The sequence below is a fragment of the Oncorhynchus mykiss genome, chromosome 27 (assembly GCF_013265735.2).
Source record: "Oncorhynchus mykiss isolate Arlee chromosome 27, USDA_OmykA_1.1, whole genome shotgun sequence".
Classification (NCBI taxonomy): domain Eukaryota; kingdom Metazoa; phylum Chordata; class Actinopteri; order Salmoniformes; family Salmonidae; genus Oncorhynchus; species Oncorhynchus mykiss.
In genome coordinates, this window is record NC_048591.1 from 6,330,159 (window position 1) to 6,353,720 (window position 23,562).

The 23,562-nt window shown below is 42.3% G+C and overlaps 2 protein-coding genes, 1 long non-coding RNA gene and 1 other non-coding gene across 8 annotated transcripts; 1 reads left to right on the top strand and 3 right to left on the bottom strand.

Annotated features, from left to right (window-relative positions):
- Nucleotides 1-1,118: 1,118 nt before the first annotated feature.
- Nucleotides 1,119-4,119, bottom strand: LOC110507423. Of its 3 annotated transcripts, none has more exons than XR_005039967.1 (4): nucleotides 3,794-4,119; nucleotides 2,172-3,003; nucleotides 1,905-2,053; nucleotides 1,119-1,808 (listed from the first exon to the last, which is right to left on the bottom strand). It is a non-coding gene; the product is annotated as an uncharacterized LOC110507423 (long non-coding RNA). The 3 variants fall into 3 exon arrangements; XR_002471124.2 differs by having other exon boundaries at nucleotides 1,987-2,053; nucleotides 3,798-4,112; XR_002471123.2 differs by having other exon boundaries at nucleotides 3,798-4,112.
- A 54-nt stretch (nucleotides 4,120-4,173) lies between these two features.
- Nucleotides 4,174-11,651, top strand: LOC110507414 (transcription factor RelB). Of its 2 annotated transcripts, XM_021587397.2 has the most exons (11): nucleotides 4,174-4,360; nucleotides 4,887-4,898; nucleotides 5,124-5,311; nucleotides 6,943-7,275; nucleotides 7,981-8,147; nucleotides 8,350-8,441; nucleotides 8,551-8,682; nucleotides 8,856-8,960; nucleotides 9,193-9,408; nucleotides 9,513-9,584; nucleotides 9,781-11,651. In XM_021587397.2, the coding sequence occupies exons 1-11, from the start codon at nucleotides 4,327-4,329 to the stop codon at nucleotides 10,266-10,268; spliced, it is 1,839 nt and encodes a 612-aa protein (XP_021443072.1). In that variant the 5' UTR covers nucleotides 4,174-4,326; the 3' UTR covers nucleotides 10,269-11,651. The 2 variants fall into 2 exon arrangements, with proteins under 2 accessions (XP_021443072.1, XP_021443073.1); XM_021587398.2 differs by lacking the exons at nucleotides 4,174-4,360; nucleotides 4,887-4,898; nucleotides 5,124-5,311 and adding an exon at nucleotides 6,114-6,445.
- A 7,334-nt stretch (nucleotides 11,652-18,985) lies between these two features.
- On the bottom strand, nucleotides 18,986-21,741 carry LOC110507420 (39S ribosomal protein L28, mitochondrial). Of its 2 annotated transcripts, none has more exons than XM_021587405.2 (6): nucleotides 21,584-21,741; nucleotides 20,962-21,276; nucleotides 20,702-20,854; nucleotides 20,427-20,561; nucleotides 20,152-20,241; nucleotides 18,986-20,002 (listed from the first exon to the last, which is right to left on the bottom strand). In XM_021587405.2, the coding sequence occupies exons 2-6, from the start codon at nucleotides 21,247-21,249 to the stop codon at nucleotides 19,907-19,909; spliced, it is 762 nt and encodes a 253-aa protein (XP_021443080.1). In that variant the 5' UTR covers nucleotides 21,250-21,276; nucleotides 21,584-21,741; the 3' UTR covers nucleotides 18,986-19,906. The 2 variants fall into 2 exon arrangements, with proteins under 2 accessions (XP_021443080.1, XP_021443081.1); XM_021587406.2 differs by having other exon boundaries at nucleotides 20,152-20,238; nucleotides 21,584-21,740.
- Nucleotides 21,742-22,164: 423 nt separating this feature from the next.
- Nucleotides 22,165-22,251, bottom strand: trnastop-uca. Its single transcript has one exon. It is a non-coding gene; the product is annotated as a tRNA-Sec (tRNA).
- Nucleotides 22,252-23,562: the final 1,311 nt, after the last annotated feature.

A 23,562-nucleotide genomic window follows, 5' to 3' on the forward strand; every position in this document is an offset into this window, starting at 1 on the left:
TAGTCTGGCTTTTTTATGGCGGTTTTGGAGCAGTGGCTTCTTCCTTGCTGAGCGGCATTTCAGGTTATGTCGACATAGGACTCGTTTTACTGTGGATATAGATACTTTTGTACCTGTTTCCTCCAGCATCTTCACAAGGTCCTTTGCTGTTGTTCTGGGATTGATTTGCACTTTTCACACCAAAGTACGTTCATCTCTAGGAGACAGAACGCGTCTCCTTCCTGAGCGGTATGACGGCTGCGTGGTCCCATGGTGTTTATACTTGCATACAATTGTTTGTACAGATGAATGTGGTACCTTCAGGCGTTTGGAAATTGCTCCCAAGGGTGAACCAAACTTGTGGAGGTCTACAATTTTTTTCTGAGGTCTTGGCTGATTTCTTTTGATTTTCCCATGATATCAAGCAATGAGACACTGAGTTTGAAGGTAGGCCTTGAAATACATACACAGGTACACCCCAATTGACTCACATTATGTCAATTAACCTATCAGAAGCTTCAAAAGCCATGACATAATTTTCTAGAATTTTCCAAGCTGTTTAAAGGCACAGTCAATTTAGTGTATGTAAATGTCTGACCCACTGGAATTGTGATACAGTGAATTATGAGTGAAATAATCTGTCTATAAACAATTGTTGGAAAAATTACTTGTCATGCACAAAGTAGATGCCCTGACAGAATTGCCAAAACTATAGATTAACAAGAACTTTGTGTAGTGGTTGAAAAATGAGTTTTAATGACTCCAACCTAAGTGTATGTAAACTTCCAACTTCAACTGTATGTTCTTTCTTAGTGTGCACTGGATTATAAAAATAACTGTATGCCTATGGATGTGTAGCTAGCCAACTAGCCGATCTGTGTATGGACCCAAACATTTGGTATACATATTAGTTCAGAACCTAGCTATGATCCTCAGCTATCATAGCCAGTTGTATCAACTTCAAAACACTCTAAATGACATTAATGAAGCCTATGGATTGAGTAGAATATAATATATTTTTGTACCAAGGATGAAAGTCGTATATACATGTAGTTATTACCAAGCATGAGATCCCCACATTGTAGCCTGTACATTTAATATATTCACTGATCACGTACTCTGCCTTTTAGATCATTATCCAGTCATATCCAATACCAGGAGTATCAAATTCCAGTCTTTGAATGACACTGTGTCTGCATGTATGTATTACAATTATACACTTCTACAGTGTTTACCAATCTTGGTCCTGTGGCATCAATGGTTACACATTGTAACTAATAGACTAGAAACAGGATTTAACTAGTTAAATGCTGATTTGTAATTCATATATAATTCATACAGAAATATAATTTAAGAAACAGTACACTACACTTCCTAGGCATCATGTAAATACTCTAAAACCGGTTCATCTCGATATCTAATGCCCTTCATCTGCATTGATCTGATGAACACAGGATAGGTGTAGTATTTCATCAAATGAGAGATTTAATTTCAACCAGTAGAGAATGTGACACTATATTGAAAGAAGTTAATTATCCAAGTGTTATAAATACATGCATAAATATATTTGTAATATTATAAATGCAAGTTCAATCTGTACTTCAATGTACATCTGTTGTACATTATAAAACAGAGGAAGAAAGAGGTGGTGAGAGGTGTAAAAGACAAAGGGAAAGAGGTAAGATTAATGAATCATTGCTACCCAAATATTCTCTCAGTTCATCACAATTGCATAAGTGTCTCTAGTCGGCCCGAAGGTTATCTTAAGAGCGGATGAGGTGGTGATGATGGGACTGGGAGTTGGCATCCTCTCTCACATCAAAACATATCTGCAGACGAGAGAGAGAGCATGTTTAATCCTTGTTTTTATTTTTTATACTAACATTGTTAGTCTTCATAATCATCAGGTTAAATGCAAAACTGACCTTGGATCATTAACTCTGGGACAACTACATCTCTATCTGTATCTCAATGTAAAACATCTCTTTAATAATACTTCTTGTTGACCTGACCAAGTGCCCTCTATGTAGCCAGTTCAGATGCGGGAGGTGTTCACCGACACAGCTGATATAACCTAGAGGATTTAGGGAGAAGAGGAGAGAGCGATGAAGTGAAGGAGAGAGACTATTTATTGAGAAAATAAGGTAGTTAAAGTGACAGTCTTCAACAGGAATCTGTGTGTGTGGCCTCACCTGGTGTCCACACCACACTAAGTGGCTGGAGAGTACTTTATGCTGAAACACATGAACGGAAACACAAGAACAAACAATATAGCGTAGTTATAGAAATAATTAAGTGTCTTATTATTCTCCATAGTTGGCACTCTTGCCTATTCTTTGAAGGTGGAAGGAGCCACAGTTATACACCTGAGCCTTCTTACTGCACAACATAATCCATCAATCAGATTGATACATGAGTGTGTAGGTGTGGGTTATAGGGTGTCTAATTGTTCTACATTTTTTCAATATGGGTGATTTAAAATAGCCTGTTTTGTTTTTGTACAAACATCACACCCTTACCTAAACAGCATCCTCACCTGAGAAGTAGAAATCAAAGGGAGAGAAACTGGGAATTGAATAACTGCAGTTGACATAGCTAAGTAAATGGAAGAATACTCTTATTGCAATGTGAATGGCTCTTAAAAGAGCCTTTGGTTGTGCATAGTGTAGTCTATGGTGTTGCCAGGGAACAGCACCCTCTTCGAAAGAAGTAGGAGGTGAAGATCTCCCGCACACAGATTGCCTCTCTTGCTGTATTGTTGGACCCCATCCTTAAAACATCCTGCAGAGCAGCAGACTTTTCCTCTGGCACACGGCGGGGAGCTGCAGATCCCCTCCTGGTCCTTGTGTATATCCTCATGAAGTTATGCAGGACACAGGTAGCCTTCACACACCTGAATTGCTCCTTCACACACCTGAATTCCTCCAGCAGGCAGTCCCAGATGGCCCTAGTCACCCAACCTTGCTGTGCCCTACACATTAACTGTAGGCAATCGTTTTGAAGGAATCTCCAGTTACAAGGTATCTGTAGGAATATGGAAGATAATGTCATTATTAGACTTTTACATCACCAGGTCATTGTGGATTACTAAAGTATAATATCCCTGATACCAAATCATGATAACATTGGATTGAAAGATGCATGGGCACACATATATGCATGTGTAGCATATAACAATAACAGGATCATTTCAAGGATAGCATCACAAACGAATACATGAATACCATTTAAAGCTTGATGATGAGTTGATCATTTGAATCAGCTGTGCAGTGCTAAGGCAAAAACAAAAATGTGCCCCGCTTTGAGTCCCCAAGGACTGAGAACCACTGCTCTTCATTTGGGACCTCGTCATATGTAGACAGGCTTTCATAGCTCTCTTTACCCGAGGACAGAAAACCTCACAAGAAACAAACTTCATTGTAGTCAAATTACACCACACTGAATATTACGTTGCTATTATATCCATCCTCACTTATAGGGACAGGAACTACACAAAAGTACATGTCCTATTCAGAATAGCCTAACGTTACTTTCACTGACAGTTGGGGCTGCTATCCTTTCACCGTCCTCCATGGCTGTTAGCTAGCTACCTACGAATGCATTTTGAGTTTTTTTTTTACAGCGATAAATACATCAAGATAGCTAGCTAATATGACGTTAGGTAGATGGTGATATTTCATTCACTTAGCTAGCTTTCTATACAGTATGTGAAGATGGCTAGGTAGCTAACCGACTGGCTAGCTCATTTGAGTTAGCCTGCACTGTAGAAAATTAGCTAATAATACATAGTTATTTTCGAAATGTATTTACTTACTTACTTGAATAGGTTCTCCCAGCCATGTGGACGATTGGAAACAGGGCAGCAGAGTTTGTTTGTCACCGGAGCGTTTTAGAGGATATTACTATTGAACTATCTACCCCTTTAGTAGCAGCCATATGTCAAAGTTTAAAACAGGTTTTTAGAAATGTTTGCAAATGTATTAGATAAAAACAATAATCCCACTCGAGACATTGCACTGGCGGCTATTGTGCTACAGTAGTTTGCTAAATATAGGTGATGGAATGAGCCGTTATTTGACGTTTGTACATGGCTACAGCCAGCACAACACTGCCCCTGGGGGGTTTCCCCAACTGGTGATGTAAGGGGATTTCCACCCAGACGTCGCATGCTTCTTAAAAACGAAAGGCCAATTGAAGCAAATCGGAGAGCGATTTTTGGATCGCTGTAGCCTACGGTTGCCACGAAATGATTGGTCTGGGGAAATAGGACAGAATTGTGTTTGTGTCTGGGTTTTTTAAACTACTCGAACAAGCTTTCCACCTCCAGGACAAACGTCGTAACGTGCCATGAGAAACATGAGTGTTCAAAATGGCACTTCAAGTAAGTGACTTTTCTTTTACTACTAAATCGGAGTTATGCATCTACGGTGTCTGATGTGTGTTGTCCCACGACATTCACATTGGCATGGACAGTAGTATAATTTTCATACATATTTTATACAGATATACAGAATAGTGTAAAGGAAACGCATTGTCATGGGTCTGTGTCAAAAAGCGGACTTACTGCAGGCGCCCAGACAAGTGAACCTACAGTTTAAACGGCACACTGCCATGCTATTCAATTGGCAGTTTGTGTTGTCATTCTGTCTTCCCAAGCGTGACTGACAGTTGAGTAGAGGGGCCAACACCCACTTCTGAGATATCACACTAGTCTTGGGCACGAGTCTTAGGCTACCTGTTAAACATATACGATTACATTGTAATACATATACATACTTACCTGTTATACTATTACAGTCATTGTCATACATGTAGTTAGTCTAGCCTGTTACACCTATAGTATAACATTGTCACAAAGTAATTATTCATGAGTTAACTCACCTTTCTTCTCCTGCTTTGTACACCAGCAATCGACTTGGGTGAGTAGGCTATTTATTATTAATGTACAGTTTGAAATACTTTTTTTTAAATATATATATATCTAGTAGGCCTATAGTCTACATACATAGGGCCTTTTTGGCCTATGCATCATGCTCGTGGTTTGATGTAGCTGCTACTGCACACAAACAGACATAGATCACACTCAGATGGCCTTCACACCAGCTCCCTTTGCAGGCTCCTCATCCCACTCCCTCTACTTTTAGACATCATTCAGGAGGTGATCTCTGCAGACCGGGGGTTTCCCTGTCATGTCCAGTCTGGTTTCTGCCTCCCTGGACCTCCTCATCCCCCCGTAGACTCTGACCTCCAGGCCCAGAACCACAGGGTCATGCCCAGGCAGACACCCTCCTCAACGCCCCCAGTACTGGTGCCAAGGGGCACGACCTCCAGGGTGAGTACCAAGCCTTTCGGGATCTAATGCAAAAATATATTCAGCCACTCTTGAAGGAAAATATGTACAATAAATTGTCGTTTTTGTTAGGCCATTGATTCATAGAGTTCAATAGGTAAAACCGAGAGGTCGACTTGTAGTGGTTAGTTAGTGATTTGATTTGTTTCTGCAGCCTCTCAGGTACTCTTTATGGTCGCATCAGTTCACACTGTTAATGTTTGGTATCTCAGTTTGTTGTAATAGCTGGGAGATAAAGTCAAGAAAACAGCTAATGGGTTGATCTGAAGTATAGTCTTATCAGGGATGTGTGCTATCGCTTTTTCCAAGGCAGACAGACACACCTCGGGGCTAAGTGAAACTCAACTACTGACAGTTTCCATGGATAAGGAATGTGCACAACGGCACATAGCGTGGTGCCTCGATTCACTGGTGCTTGACGTCTAAAGGCGTCCTTGAGCACCTTGTTGTTATGCCTTGGGTTGCTGTTCTCAAATAGTCTGGAACTCACAGTGAGACAATTGTGGTCTGTGTGTGTTTGTGTGTCAAAGTGGTGCCTTGGAATAGACTGTGAGCTGAGTTGACACACCCCCGTCTGCATGTTGTTTCCTCTCATGGGGGAGGTGGCAGAAAAGGAGAGAAAGAGTGTCATCTGATTCCAACTTTCGTTTTTGAGTTCCCTTCCTTCCGGGGGCCAACCCTTTCAGGGTGGAAGTTCACATTCTGAGGCTTTTCTGCTTTTCTAATTGGTCGATCTGCTGTAGATTATGTCAACTTCCTGTTTCCTGAGCATGCTGCTCCTGGCTCGATTGGCTCGATCCAAGCTGCTTTTGTGTAGAGGCTTTAAGGCATGCCCATAATATCACTCTTACACACACACACACAAACCGCCTGTAGACGCTACTTTGAAGTGGAGCATATTGATCACACACACCTCTTTTTGTTCATACAGCCTTATCCACTTCTGGTGGTTTGTTTAGACAGACTTGAGTTGTAGGACGGCTTGTAATAACAAAGAGTTTAAGGCGATCCCTTAAGTCGGTCAGCTTGTTTTTCTTTGTTCCGGTTTGTTTTTGGCGAATCGCTTTTCCTGTTGCTAGTCTCTAGGGATTCTTCAAACGGGCTGTTAATTAGAAGGTATGTGGTTGAACTTGGAGAGTTAAGGGCAAAGTGTGTGTGAGAGAGATTGCTTCTGTCTATAATGACCACAGGCCGTTTTTTTACTGATATAAGTATACCACTTTGACGTATAAGAGAAACCAGGAGAAATGGGCAGACCGAGAGAGAGAGCAAGAGAGAGGGAGGCATGAAGGATGAAAAACAGTCGCCTGAGAGGACGGAAGTATAGAGGGGTTAACCAAAAACGGAAGAGAGATGCTCTCTAGTTTAACGGTTGAGAGGGGGGCATGGCAACAGAATGTGTCAAATGAGGACATAGAAAGTGGTGTACTGAGAGGGAGTATGTAGATAAACGATAACAATGCAGGTTATCTTTGAAAACGCCCTCAACCGTTTTATTCTCAGTACCGTCATGATGATGTTTTGGATACAAAGTTAACTGTTTGTTGTCAGGCTGTGTTCTTTACATGGATTTTTAAACATGGCCATTGTCTTTAAATTATGTCTCTCCGCAGGCACCCTGCTTCTTCCCTCAGCCCCAGCACCCCTCTAGCACCAGAGATATGGCAGCACCTCACCCCACTCGTGGGGTCTCTCATTCGGGCTCAAACCGACGAGGACGGGGATCCTCTGGTTCAGGGACTTCCAGGGGGCCAGCGGGTCCCTCTCGACAGGCCCAGACAGACACTGATCTGCTGGAGCAGATCCTGGAGAGGCCCACCCTGGCTGTGGTGGAGCAGCCCAAGGAGAGAGGCATGAGGTTCCGCTATGAGTGTGAGGGCCGCTCGGCCGGGAGCATCCTAGGGGCCTCCAGTGGGGACTCCAACAAGACCCTGCCTGCTATAGAGGTACCCAATAGATCCATATTGTATTTGGCTGTATTTTAATTTACAACAATTTAGCAGTTGCAGTTAACACCCTTACTCTTGTGATAAGTTACATCTTCGTGACCCCTCAGTCAGAACCTTGCTATAACGTCTTATTAGAATAGAACCTAGTCCTTATATTTGTTTACTGCAAATTGTGTTCCCAATGTCATCCCTAACATGAACTGGATGTGTATGTCTGTGTGGGAAGTGGAAGGGTTAACGGAATGTACCATCTATCCCAGAATTCCCCCCTTGTTGGTTTGGCTGCCCTCAACACATAGAGCCTTTCAAGTATAAGGATCAGGGGCAGAGGGAGAGGAATTGATTGTAACTGAAATAGAAAGTACCCCACAAATCCACATCTTTGTCTGATTTAAACACTGTTGATCCCCACCCACATACTACAATTCAGACTGCATCTCTCTAAGACTATCAGACAAGTGCGAAGTTTGACGCTTGACATTTGAAAGGGAGAGGCACTGAATCCGTTTTGGTTGTTCACCTTACATTTACCCTGTTTTAATCATGCTCTCACTTGTGTCGGAGGAAGAAAGACGGTTTGATTGATGCATATCTCGCTTTGATTGATGCATACAGTATCTCTCTCCTCCTCCTCTTTCTTTGTCCCTCTCCCCATTTCTTTCTCTTCTTCACACTCTTCCCCCTTTCTCCTCCCTCTTTCAGCTCCAGGGTCCCATTCAGAACATAAAAAAAGTGATGGTCACTGTTTCCCTGGTGACCAAAGACTACCCGTACCGCCCACACCCCCACTGCCTTGTGGGTAAAGACTGTGCGGATGGTACCGGAATCTGTGTCGTCTGCTTTAACCCCCACAGCAACCGACGTCACAGGTACCCCTCTCTTTCTCTCCTCTATTCATCACTCTCTTTTCTTAAGTTTCTCCCTTTGTCCACCAGAGGCCCATATCCTCCTCCTTTCTCATTCCTCCTTCACCGTTTTTGGGGTGCTTTGCTAGGAAAGTGCACTGGGTTAGTGTAAACATGTCTGTTTTTAAGGGTTGGTAACCAACCATGTTTTCTGTGCACCTTGCAGTTTCGCTAACCTGGGCATCCAGTGTGTCAGGCGGAAGGAGCTGGATGCCTCTCTAGAGAAGAGACGGAATCAGAAGATCGACCCCTTTAAAAGTGAGCAGAGCCCTGACACGCACATTAAGCACATCGCAAGCACACGCAGAATGTATCCAATTATACACATCCAATATTATTGTACAATAAAGTTGTATTGTCCTCCCAGCGGGCCACTCTAAAAGCATCGAGGACATGGACATGAACGTGGTGCGGCTGTGTTTCCAGTGTGAGCTGGAGTGGGTGGATGGAAAGAGGGACTTTCTGAACCCCATAGTGTCCAACCCCGTCTATGACAAGAGTAAGATCCCCTCCCAAACATCCTCCTGACACTGACACAACCACCTACACATGACTGCCTTTACATAGTCCTCTAACGGGATGCGACACAGCACTGTAAGACCACAGCTATGTAAATGTACTTCCTGAACGATCCAGCAGGTGTTCAGTGTGCGTATGTGTGCGTGTTCACAGAGGCGACCACCACATCTGAGTTGAGGATCAACCGTCTGAACATTGTTAAAGGGCCATGCACCGGCAAGACTGAGATCTACATGCTCTGCGACAAAGTCCAGAAAGGTGAGATGCAGCCAGACTCCCAAGTTGTAATATACAACGGGGAAGTAAACTCCTGTTAAAACAACTAAATGGAAGTGACACATGACGTGTGATGACACATCTCAGGAAATACACTGTTGAAGTCAAACAGCTTGGAGAACGATACAAGCTGATTGGTTGGTGTGTGTGTGTGTGTGTGTGTGTGTGTGTGCGTGCGTGCGTGCGTGCGTGTGTGTGCGTGCTGCCCGCTCAGACGACATAGAGATCATCTTCAAGAGGGGGTCTTGGGAGGCCAAGGCGGAGTTTGCCCAGACGGACGTCCACCGGCAGATCGCTATCGTGTTCAAGACCCCGTCCTACCGGGAACAGGATGTGGGGGAGGAAGTGGAAGTAAAAGTCTTCCTGCGCCGTCTCTCTGACCACATGGACAGTGACCCTGTCACGTTTACCTACCAGCCCAACAACACAGGTTGATACAACTTATGATGTTATATATGATATCATAAATGCTGTGTTATAACATGTTAGGTGATTTATTTTTCTTCTTCTGTTCTGTTTTGATGCCGTGTTCAGATCCCTATGAGGTGAAGCGGAAGAGAAAGATAAAGACGGACATCAGCTTCACAGAGAGATCCTGTGTGGCAGGTGAGGATTGGCCTCGGCTCTCTCTCTCTCTCTTTCCAGCTTCAATTTCTGCGACCTATTTCAGGACAGAAAGTAAAAAGGAAAGTGAAAGAGAGAACAATGAAGGCTGCTTACACAGCAGCCTCACAAAAACAAATGACTGCACAGCTGAGTGTCAGTAAGGTGTTCTAACACAAGTCCTTTCTACCGCCCACAGCACAGAGTGTGGCTGCAGCAGAATCGCAGCCACCCGAGCCATTCACCTTCACCCCAGCAGATAACTGGCTGGTCCCAGAGGAGTTGCATCCTCCTACCCAGTCTGGGACCTCCACCATGGGGGAGATCCACTACAGTGACACCCAGGAGGACAGCTTCTTGAACGAGTGCATAAGCCCAGAGGACATCAGTGTTCTCTCTCTACTTCTGGAGCCTCTGTTCCATGACCCTGCCCTCCTTGGCTTTGGCCAGGGGGTCAACTCCCTCTTTGTCCCAGGTGGCATGGACATGAACTTTAACCCCAACCAGTGTGAGTCTGGGCAGGACTTGGGCTACTATAACGACCAGCAGTTCAACCAGCTAGTCAACGAGAATCAGGCCTCTCTGATGCAGCCCTTCCCACTGTCACTCCCTGGCTCCGCCCCTCAGGGTCAGTGTGATAACGAGGGGTGTGATTTGGTCCAGGTGAAGACAGAGGGGGACCTATGAGAGCAAAACATACCCCCATAAGACTGAATGTGGTAACCCCTGAACTTTTAATTTTTTTTGTTGTTGTGTTGCTCCTCAAACTAGAAGTTTAGGGTGTGTAGGGACCTAACTCTGTACCCTGTGACAGTCCTCTCACCCAAACATAGTACGGTATGAGAGTTTGGACACACACTGGCAATAGCAGTAGCTGAGGCACCTTGTACCCTAATGGTGTGGTTACCCCTTTCCCCCAAAGGCCTTGCTGGACGAGGCTATAATCCAGACCCCTGTCTCTCCTTCCCACACACGACCACTACCAGACCCTAAAATAATACATTTCAAAAAGTCTGTCCAGACCCAAGCCTTTGAGTGTAATGTGTTGCCTTCACCATGCTGCTAACGTTAGCCTAAGGCTAATAGCCGTGATCAGCACAGCACTCACAGATGACATGTAGCTTTAGCGCCTCCGGGGGGACCAGAGTGATACTGGTGGAGGCGAGTTGCCCTTCCAATAGGCTAGCCATGGATGTTAAAAATGGTTCCTACCTACCCATTGTCAATACTACCTGTGGTGATTAGAGGACCATCCAGTACTCTGACCAAATACAAAATGGACACTTAAACTCAACTCTTGTCTGCCTTGTCAGTTTTCCTTGTCAGGCTCCGTCTGTGTATATATTGTGGTTGAGGCAGACTTCGACAAGGACCTGCAGGAAATCCCTGAATTGAGGATTCAACTAAAGGAAAGCATAACTAAGGGCTCGATTCAATCCATATCGCGGATGTTCAGCGCTATAGCGTGATTGAACATGAAAGGTAATTTCCAATTGAGCCGACATATGCACCGTTTACCATGAATACAGTCTCTGCGAATGTGCCATCATTGCCTTTAAATGTATGTTGTGCTGTAGCGTGGATCTTCAGCACGACAGATTGAATCGAGCCCTAAGCATTTAACTGTCGGTGCAAGACAACCTGAAAACGACCCCTCTGTGGAGAAATTGTTAAGTAAAAGGGACCATCTATCAAAGGCTGTTTATTTTTCACTTTCCATATGTGATATATTCTTTATTGTGTAGTCAGTCATTGTCTGTTATCTGTCGTTTTTTGAACGTTGACATCAGTTTTAACCTCTGGTTCACCTGTTGACTCTGTTTGTTGTAATAACCAATATTCATGTACAGTAGAAACGACCATAGTCCAATGCGCTGTCCTTCCTAGTGTCTACCTCTGTCGTGTTGCTGTAAGTCCTATTCAGTTAAACATGTTCAGTGTATGTTCAGATTCTTAACAGATCCACAGCTTCTTTGTATACTGTATGCCAGACTCCTCCCTGCACACTAGCGTTTTGATTGTTGTCATTAGTATTTCAAAAATAAAATGATTGCAAGTCTTCATCTTAAACTCTGGTCACTTCAAGTGCGTTTTGTTGTTGGTTGTATAGGCTATTTCATATTTAATATAATTGACATGTTAGGTTTTTACTAAATGTAAAAAGCAAACTGTCCAATAACAGAAAGGAGAGTGAAAAAGAAAGGGGACTGAATGAAAGACACAACGGCTGTGGGAGAACGAGTGTGTCCCCTCCTGGGTCCGTTGTTGTGTTCAGGCTCGGCTGCTTTTAATGCAATCCTATTTTTAGCAGCCAGCTTTTCTTGCCCGGTCAGAGTCCATCCCCCTCACATTCCTAATGCCTCACTCACATTTACTCCAAAAACAACGTGACTTCCCCTAACCTCACCCACACAACCTGCCCAGTCGTGTACATGGGACCTGACTTGACTGTTGTGACTTGACAATTATTGTAATACACAGAAATATATTATTTGAATTGTTTGTAACTGGGTGTTTTACCCAATGAAAAAGCAGAAATGCTCTTATGTTAGCTCATCAGTTTCTTGGGAAGCGCTTTGATGAGGCGCTTCACTGAGTCAACAATGACTCATTCTCCCATACAGCTTGTGTGTTGTACCGCTGAAACTTGTTCTGGTTTATCTTGAAGCATTTCTATTTGGATGTATTTATTAAACCGTCATAGTTTAATCCCCCGTGTTCAGTTTTTTGCTGAGTCAGAGGACCATTATGGGAAGTTCTAAGTCCACTGTAAAATCCCAATCTTGGCAGCAGTTCAAGCTTTCACCCAGGTTCTGTTTATTAGGCACAAACAGTAACAACGTCTTCAAATGTTTTTACAGGAGAGAAGCTTTTTTTATGCCTACTGAACGCAACCCAGTGAAAGAGAGGCACAATTCACACCGCCCTTATCTGCTGAACGGCACAAGCCTCAATGAATCTCTCTTTACAGGTCCACGGGGAACAATATGACAACGTACATTTGTTTAATAAGCTCAATAATAACATAGAAGCTGGATTTCCCAGTTAAATGGTCTCTTTACTCCTCCCATAGACGTACAGGCCCAGTCTGAGCAGGTGTATCTCAAAATGTGCTTTTCACTGTTGACCAACACTGGAAAAAGCGTGGCATGAAGCCACAGGGAAACCCCACACTGGGCTCACAGCCAAAAGTTTCATTCCCGCATGTACACACAGTTAGTCACACCCTGATGAGTATTACTAGAGGTAAAATCAATACACATTTCAAACTTGACTATAGTACATTTCATACTTGACTAAAGTATACACACTCACATGAATGGTTTTTATTTCTTTAGGCCTACTGTACATGCTCAAGTTTATCCTGCTTTGGTCTGAATTCACTTTAAAACTAGCTCAGCAGCTTTAGGAGAATTTGCATACTTGGCCAGAAATTAACTTAGGGATTTTGTAACGTAAAATTTCTACAGATTCATGCTGAAGAGCTTTTCAAGTATTTCGGTTAGTCATAAGAAAGCATAGACATGAGGTTACCTTGTAGAGAGTCACCTGCAGCTACCCTCTCAGTGTGGTTATTCCCTGTAATATAAGGACAATGGTGGGAAGTGAGTGAGCGAGTACAAAGCATTGGCAGCTAGTTAGGGGCTTGGATATTGAAAGTTCCCATCTATAAAAATGCTGATTGAGGTAGTTGAAATGTCCTGTGTGGCCATACAACAATCCCCATATCTCCTCGTCTTACTCACACATCACTTACTGTATGTCCTGCAAATGTGTTTGAATGCAAATGAGAATGTGTGACATAACAAAGTCAACGTTTAACCTTTCCTCTCTCCACCTTTTCTAGTGTTAAAATGTAACCTGTGTGTGTGAGACAATTTGAATCTTTGTGACATATTATAGAATTAATTTAAACTAGATTGTCCTAAATGTGGAATGATTAAATCATGTTGAAGGATGAAACTTAATTACCGTATAACAGAATTATAGGAGTGGAGTTTGCTATAAGGATGAGCCATGATTAAGCCTGGAAGTGGTAAAACTTGACAGTTTCCTTTGCACTCCATTTTAGCAGACTCTCTACTGCCTCCTATTGGTTTCAGACAGGGTTGGGGAGAAACTGATTGCATGTGATCCATTAAATGTAATCTGATTACAAACAACTAACTGTAATCTGTCAGGTTATCAGAAAAAATATTGTAATCAGATTACATATACTTTTAAAAAACTAGACTACTTCATGGATGACTTCTACATTCCGATAGGATGTTTGCGAAAAAAATACATGGACGCCTTTCTTTTTTTCTCAATGACATTCAATTCAACATTGAAAAAAGGCCCAACTTTGTTCCACCTGAGCAAGTCTGACCACAAGTCAAAGACCACTATGATGGGTCCTTTTTGTCTTCTTCTAATGCCTCTTAAAGGGAAAGTAATCCAAAAGTAACTGAAAGTAATCAGATTACGTTGCTGAGTTTAGGTAATCCAAAAGTGACGTAACTGATTACAATTTTGGACAGGTAACTGGTCAAACAGATTACATTTATAGGTACCTTACCCAACCTTGGTTTGGGATCACTGAATGTTGATGGCCCTACACAATGGGACTTAGCAGCTGTAATTGATCATGGGCCACATGAACACAACCAGTCACAAAGGCTGCATCTACACAGGTTGCCCAATTATTGCCAAATTAACAATCTGATTGTTCAAAAGACCAATTAGTGGCAAAATATCAGAATTGGGCTGGCTGTATAAATGCAGTCTATGGTGTTGTTGTGGTTTAGAGATGGCCTACATAGCTGTTTCTCTGGGGGATTCAGGGGGATTTTGGCCTGGTAGGCTGACTGGCTGATCGTTGTGTGGAAAAAATTAGCAAACAAGATGCTATCTTCTGAATTTAGCTGATAGTGTTGTCTCCCCCTGGTAACAATGGTAACAATAGGGGAAACGTGTGAATGCAAAATGACTCAACCTTCATAATGAACAGTCCCTCAGTCTAGAGCATGTTAACCAAACATTGGGAACACCTTCCTAATATAGATTTTATTTTCCTTTAGAACAGCCTCAACTTTTCGGGGAGTGGACTCTGCAAGGTGTCGAAAGCAATCCACAGTAATGCTGGCCCATTTTCACTCCAATGCTTCCCACAGTTGTGTCAAGTTGCCTGGATGTCCTTTGGGTGGTAGACCATTCTTGATACACGCATGAAAGTGTTGAGTGTGAGCAGTGTTGCAGTTCTTGACACAAACCAGTGCGCCTGGAACCTACTACCATACCCGTTCAAAGGCACTTAAATATTTTGTCTTCCCGATTCACCCTCTGAATGGCACACATACACAATCCATGTCTCAATTGTCTCAAAGCTTAAAAATCCTTCTTTAACCTGTCTCCCCTTCATCTACACCGATTGACGTGGATTTAACAAGTGATCATAGCTTTCACCTGGATTCACCTGGTCAGTCTATGTCATGGAAAGAGCAGGTGTCCTTAGTGTTTAGTATACTCAATGTATGTCATCACCTGTTGACTGTTTGATTACAATTTATTTTAGGTCTATCAAGTAAAACTAGAAATCTATAAACCGACTCACCGACCCAATTGTCAGTCAATGACATAATGGAAACACATAATGAAAAAGTTTGAGGTCACTTAGAAATGTCCTTGTTTTTGAAAGAAAATAACTTTTTTTTTTTGTCCATTAAAATAACATTAAATTGATCAGAAATACAGTGTAGACATTGTTAATGTTGTAAATGACTATTGTAGTTGGAAACGGCAGATTTTTTATGGACTATCTACAGAGGCCCGTTATCAGCAAGCATCACTCCTGTGTTCCAATGGCACAGTGTTAGCTAATCCAAGTTTATAATTTTAAAAGGCTAATTGATCATTAGAAAACCCTTTTACAATTATGTTAGCACAGATGAAAACTGTTGATCTCATTAAAGTAGCAATAAAACTGGCCTTCTTTAGACTAGTTGAGAATCTGGAGCATCAGTATTTGTGGGTTTGATTACAGGCTAAAAACGGACAAACAAAGAACTTTCTTCTGAAACTCGCCAGTCTATTCTTGTTCTGAGAAATGAAGGCTATTCCATGTGAGAAATTGCCAAGAAACTGAAGATCTCGTACAATGCTCCCTTCACAGAACAAACTAGCTATAAGTAGAATAGTAGTTTTGAACAGTAGCGTATGCATATAATCATAAGGGAATGGAACAAAGCACTCAATTCTCACATCTCGTCAAGTTCAAAGTAGTTGAGAAGCTCTCAAGTCACATGTCCATATTCAAATCTATAGTATACTACACTGTCATTCCATTCACTAGCTCTACAATCAAATCAAATAACTAAAGACACTGAACGATGGATGATTCCCTGAACGATGCTCCACACATAGTATATTTCACTGTTTATTGCTTAGTTTGCATACTGTGCATTCACATCGTAGACTCTGCCTGTGTAATGGCATAAAGACAGGTTTTTTTTAAAAGTATGGGCCTATGGGGAAAACAAGTGCTATCATACATTAGATTTACAGTAAGGGTAATTTAAGTCTTTGGCATACAACATCGCCTATCCTTATAAGGTAAGGATGAACCTGTAGACAGATAATTGTTGCGAACTCCTACTTTGTTGCTAGGTAACTCCACCCACGGGAGTCCCCCAACTAACAGGGACTCCCCGCCCTACAAGTGTCTTAACCACACACCATTTTGTAATGGAAACCGTTACAGCGGACCTGTGCAGGCACACTGAAGGAGTCGAAAGCGAAAGCCACAAAAGAAACTGTGTTTACTGAAGACCCAAGCAGCTTATTTTTCAATAATATCATTGGTTCCATATAAGGGAATTCATAGACAAGGGTGTATGTGGTCTATCTGCCATTTAAGTGAGTTAAGGGGTGTGTGGTGTAAATAAGACGAAGTCCAAAAAAGCACAAACAGACAGAAAGTGGGACAAAACACAAATTGTTATCTACAAATTGTAATGAGAAAAATGAGCTTATTTGTTTAAGACTCAATTACTGTAGGCCTGTTGTTGTGTTTAGATTAATGACATGGGGCCTCATTTATCAGCCGTGAGTACATTTCGTACTAAAATCTGGCATAGGTGGAGATTGTAGGATTTGTGTGCGCAACAAATGATTGGGATTTATCAAACTGTGGCATGGAACATACAGGGCCTTCAGAAAGTATTCATACCTCTTGACTTATTTCCGCATTTTGTTGCCTTACAACCTGAATTCAAAATGGAAAGACTTGAAAATTGTTCTGTTCACAAACTGTTCACCACAGCTCCCCATCTAACTTAACAAGAGTTAGAGAAAATCTTTACCGGCCCTTCTGGACAAATCAGTTAAAATTACACTTACTTACGGCCCATGACGATCACATCAGATCCGACCCAGACGTGTGACATTACTTCAATTCTGGATCCGGGCCCGCTCACGTCCCGGTTCGGGTCTCAGGTATTCGGTACAGGTTTATCAGTTAAGACCTCTACTGCATATGCATGTTTTTATAGATAAATTAGAGCCATACTACACTGAACAAAAATATAAACGCAACGTGCCACAATTTCAAAGATTTTACTGACTTACAGTTCATATAAGGAAATCAGTCAAATAAAGTCATTAGGCTCTAACCTATTCACATGACTGGGAATACAGATATGCTACTGTTGGTCACAGATACCTTGACAAAAGGTAAGGGCATAGAGTTGATCAGGCTTTTGATTGTGGAATGTTGTCCCACTCCTCTTCAATGGCTGTGCGAAGTTGCTGGATATTGGTGGGAACTGGAACACGCTGATCCAGAACATCCCAAACATGCTCAATGGGTGAAATGTCGGGTAAGTATGCAGTCCATGGAAGAACTGGTACATTTTCAGCTTCCAGGAATTGTGTACAGATCCTTGCAACATGGATCTCATGCTGAAACATGAGGTGATGGCGGCGGATAAATGGCACGACAACGGGCCTAAGGATCTCGTCACAGTATCTCTGTGCATTCAAATTGCCATGGATAAAATACAATTGTGTTCGTTGTCCGTAGCTTATGCCTGCCCATACCATAACCCCACCATGGGGCACTCTGTTCACAACGTTGACCTCAGCAAACCGCTCTCCCACACAACGCCATACATGCTGTCTGCCGGTACAGTTGAAACTGGGATTCTTCTCCAGTGTGCCAGTGGCGATCGAAGGTGAGAATTTGCCCACTGAAGTTGTCTACGACGCTGAACTGCAGTCAGGTCAAGACCCTGGTGAGGACGATGAGCACACAAATGAAATTTCCTGAGATGCTTTTTGATAGTTTGTGCAGAAATTATTCGCTTGTGCAAACCCACAGTTTCATCAGCTGTCCGGGTGACTGGTCACAGACGATCCCACAGTTTCATCAGCTGTCCGGGTGACTGGTCTCAGACGATCCCACAGTTGAAGCAGCCATATACGGAGCTCCAGGGCTGGAGTGCTTACGAGTGGTCTGCGGTCGTGAAGCCGGTTGGACGTACTACCAAATTCTCTAAAATGGCTTATGGTAAAGAAATTAATATTCCATTTTTTCAATTATCTGTCAACAGCTCTGGTGGACATTCCTGCAGTCAGCATGCCAATTGCACACTCCCTCAAAACTTGAAACATCTGGGGCATTGTGTTGTGTGATAAAACTGCACATTTTAGTGGCATTTTATTGACCCCAGCACAAGGTACACCTGTGTAATGCTGTTTAATCAGCTTTTTGTTATGCCTCACTTGTCAGGTGGATGGATTATTTTGGCAAAGGAGAAATGCTCACTAAAAAGGATGTAAACAAATTTGAGCACAACATTGAGAAATAAGCTTTTTGTTCATATGGAACATTTCAGGGATCTTTTATTTCAGCTCATGAAACATGGGACCAACACTTTACATGTTGCATTCCTATTTTTGTTCAGTGTATATTTGTGCTCTTGTGAATGAGGATTACAACTCCACCTGGAACACGCAAGTGGTTAAATATAAAAACATTACTAGGTGCCAAATAAAGTAACACGGTTGATGATTTGGAACCTTGTGTGCAACAGGGAGTGGCAATTGAATCCAAGCTTCACAAAAATGTTGTATGCTCGACCCGCTCACTTTTCCAACACAAAATTGCCAAAAAGACTAGAACCAGCTCACCTGCTTTTACACTATGATTTGACTAATAGATATTCAATGTTTCTTTTGAAATAAATATTTTAAAAGAATAGTTTCATCATATTAAAAAGTGAGTTCAGTTAACGCAACAGGGTTGACCTTAAAATGAGGGAGAGACGTAAATTAATAACTAAATAATTATCTTCAGAAATGAATTTGCCAAAGCAACAAAATATCTAGGGCTTTACAATGACGGAGGGACGGAGGGATTGACGGTGGGACACTAGCAAGCTTTTATTCAGATGTATTGACTTCTCCATGCGGTCTATATTAAAAGGGCACTTCATTTAATAACAGGCTTTTAAAATTCAATATTGGTGCACAATTTCCACTTCAAATATCAAAGGGATGCAAAAAGGCACCCTTTTCGTGGAACTACCTATTTGTTGTGTAGCAGGAATAAACCAGTCATGGTTGAAAAGGAGAGACACGTCCTGCAACATGACAATAATTTAGGCCTATAAAAAAAAATGTTTAAAGCAAAAGAAACATATTAGGATTCCTGCTGCTATCTGATCTCCTGATGTATCCGTTTTACAATTAGACCTACATGTTTTTATTAGCCTACCATTATTACAATACACATGAATCAAACACCTCCACTTCCTCCAAAAATAACAATATTTGCTTGCAATACAATTGGTCAACCACTAGAAAATGTGAATCTTCTGCATATGGTATGAACTGTACCTGCAATACGCACACTTCCCCATTAAGTTCAACATTTATCAATACGGGAAAACTGCCACAAGCACGGTTTAGAGTATTTTTCCGTGCGCAAGCACCTTTGATAAAAGAGGCTCCTGGCTGTCTTCTATCATTCTTAAATTCTGATACTGAAAAACACTTCCATCTAGAGGATAAACTGGAGTATGACAGTCTAGATTAGGCATCATATTGTCAATAAAAACAAATCAAGAAATGTGAATATTTTATTCCTCAGACAAATGAGATATCACTGATCAAGGAAAGTCTCACTATCAAACAGGAATGGGGAATATTTACATCGTAACAACCCAGATGGAGATATGTCCAAATGTGCTGCTGAAAAATAGAACCTGAATAAATAAGTGTCTTTCAATGGGACGAAGTGTCACTGTCAACAGGAAGTGACCTTAGTGCTCCTCAGAAAATGACCCTTACTTCTTCTCCACCAGCTGTGGTTCAGAGAGTTTCTGGATGGCCAGCTCCTTCACCAGGTTCTCCACACAGCTCTTGAACAGAGGCTCCGGCTCCTGGGACACAAAACAGAGTCCAGTGAGAGAGAGTATGGGACAGAGTAGATACAATCTAAAAAATGTGTCGATATCGACCGTGTATGTTTACCCTGGCAGGGTGATTACTGAGTGACACCTGTTCTTATTGACTGAAACGATGCAGTTACCTTGTGCTCCAGTTGTCTCTGTTTCTCCACAGCCTCATCCACACTCAGGCCAACCCACTCAGCCTCCTCTGCAGGGATCTCAAACTGCTGCTGGGGGCAAGGGAAGAGGGGCGAGGACAGAATAGGAGGGAGAGATAATGTAATGAGATCTTTTAACTACAAACTGACTTTATGAACTCCTGCATCATCTCCTATAGCAACTTGATGAACGGTCAAAACAAAAAAAAGTCTGTTGATACTTCAAACTGTCATGGTCCAAAACATAACGAACCCACTTTGTACTTGGTGTAGATGTTCTCCCTCTTGGCAGGGTCCTCTGGGTAGAGCTGGGTGTCTTTAAAGGCCAGCCTCAGGAGCATGGCCCGCCTCAGGTCCATTCCTAGCTTGGAGTTCAGGTCCTCCTTTGGTGTCTGGAAGAGAATCAAATCAAGTCACTGGATGATGAAACCCATGTTAAGTGTCATCTTCTCAAAACACTGCACGTTGGGGGATTTACATATATTCACACACAATAGCTAAAGATGACAACATGCAGCCTCCTCTCTCTCACCCTCAGGATGTAGTAGTCAAAGCCGTAGGCAGCATCAATGAGGTCTAGTGCGCGAGCCGTTACGGTGATGGTGAACTTGTGGTTGAGGATCTCACTGTACAACTCTCTGGTGAACAGCTGTGGCTTCCAGACTCTTTCCAGCCTGGTGGAGAGCTGAAGAAAGAGACATTGTTATGATACACACTTTATTCTATATCTGAGCATGTATGTGAATACAGGGAACAAAACAAATGTTAATTAACGCCCTGCATAGTACTCACTTTGTCATTGTTGGCATATCTGAAGCCTGATATCCATCCCTCACCTCCCCATAGGCCATCCTGGGACTCTGGGGGGTAGTAGATGGGGATGGGGACGTCTTGTACCCGCTCCTTGTGCCCTGTTTTGGGGTTGGCCCTGTACTTGATTCCCAGGGCCTTCCAGTGGACCGGGGTGGGCTGCGTGGTCTCCTCCAGAGAGCGGAGGTAGTGTTTGGGGAGGCGGGCATAGATCCCCTGCTTCAGTTTCATGGCTTCCCAGATTTTTGGGGGGTACTTGTGGAGAGGCATGGTCACTGAGCTGGTGTTGACACACGCCTAGTTAGGGAAACATAAAAATATCATAGGGCAAAGATTAGTCTTATTTACAGTCTTATTTCGTTAAAGGAATATCGTTGCATTTAAATGTGCTTGTGTTAAACTCGTTGTTAGACAACATCAAGGTAAGGTCGGTGTAGCTATCTAATTTAGCTATATATGTTGCTGCTGGATTATCCGGCAGTCAACGGCGAACAATACCACACGTTGCTAGCTAGCTAGATAGGACAGCAATGAAGCCATTTATAATAGAATTCCAAAATTGTTGCCAAATACTAGTTTCTACTCAGCTCAAATAGCAATTTACCTTTTAATTGGATAAGCGACAAATTACACCATCAAATGAAGCTTATTCCTCTCCACGTTACTTCATAATCAAGGACATGCACACATTTCCGTAAAAGATGGTTCCGCCCACTCACCCTAACAAGAACATCGATTGGTTAAGAAAAAATACGTTGAAGTGGTGATTGGTTTACTGGGCTTGCCAGTCATTATGTACATCCGGTCTGGTTCGTTGAAGGATGCAAACCACATGGGCCGCGGCGCGCGCAGCACCTGACTTTTGATTGACAGGTCATCTTTTCATCTCCTTTTAGTCATTTAGCAGAAGCAGTCAAGTGCTTTGATCAAGGGTCGAGGATTCGAACCCACGGCCTTTCAGTAACTGACCGAAAGCTCTAATGTGACAGCTAGGCTACCTTTCATCAAGACTGTATGACTATGTTGAAATAAAACCTTCCAACGAAACAACTGTAGCCATTTAATTTCAAGAGCTCTACAAGGAACGGATTTTTGTTGTTGCGTAGAATTCTCTATCAGCGAACTGCGATGAATATTATAAGTGGGGGGGGGTCAAAGACAACACAATTTCGCGGTCAGAAGTCACGCCCGAAAGGTGGAATTGAACCACTCTGCCGCTAAGCAGCTACAGGTTTGAAGCCTGCACCTCGGACCACCGAGGCTCATCCGGGCATTTAAAAGGGAGTTTCCAGTGACAATTTATACCTGACAGTCTACATAAGTGTTTCAGTCTCGGTTTCCAAATTTTGTGTCGAAAGCAACCATACTGTTTAGTATAAGGAAATGTAAGGATTTGCTCAATTGAAAATAACAAGCGTTTTGCTGACTCTATAATGAAAGAAATACAAATATTAAACGAAGTTTGTTGTTAAAGGAGGATTTTTCGAAATAATGCAAAATAGCTCAGATTTTATTGGCTGGTTGATAACAAAAGGGGTGGAGTTTCTATAGTCTGAATCCAGGGTCACCGTCAAATAATGTCTGATCCCTGGCTCTGACCCAACTCCCCAAGGGTGTCTCATGTGTAAAATAGGACCAATGTAAGCACCCACCTAATTATCTTACTTTATTATCTCTGTAGTGAGGTATCTTATGGAAAAATACTGTAAATGTAAGCCTATTACTGTATATGGTTGGCAGGACACTGAAGGTAGAATTGCCCATCATAAAGAGACATTTTGACAAAATGCACAAGTGGTTGCAGCAGTCTAGGGCACTGCATCTCAGTGTTAGAGGTGTCACTACAGTCCCTGGTTTGAATCCAGGCTGTATCACATCCGGCTGTGATTGGGAGTTCCATAAGGCGCCGCACAATTGGCCAAGTGTCGTCCATGTTTGGCCGGGGTAGGCCGTCATTGTAAATAAGAATTTGTCCTTAACTTTTGTTCTTAACTGACTTATAAAATAAAAAATAAAAATACATTAGGCTGTGTAATCAGTGTCTCTAACGTAGGAAGAACATGAAATTGGTTTTCTCATTTGTGGGTTCATTCATTTCAGACATGTTTTGCGCACAAAGGAAGCAGAATGTCTTTGGTTAAAATGATTTTATTCCAGCGCCTTTGGTGAAGATAGGCACACAACCTTATAAAAGCAATCCATATGATATTTCAGGATCATGTATGTCTATTTGTATATACTAAACAGGGGTTCCCAAACTGTTTTGGCCCGCCAACACCCAATTTTGATATCTGAAAAATCTTGTGACCCCAACAATGTGAAAGAAATGATGTAGCCTAATTAACAACCAATTTTTACTCTTTTATTTGGGGCTATGGCAGTCAATTGAAAAACATTTTAACATTATTTCTGATTGCCTTCTCATCTCACCATCACAGACTTTTTAATGTGGGGCTATGATAGTCAATTGCAATTTAGTCTGACATACTATCTCTTATCTCACCACCACCAATGAGATGAGTATGTCGCGTTGGAGCATCTTATGCCGCGTTCAAACCTACTGGGAACTCGGAACTGGGAATT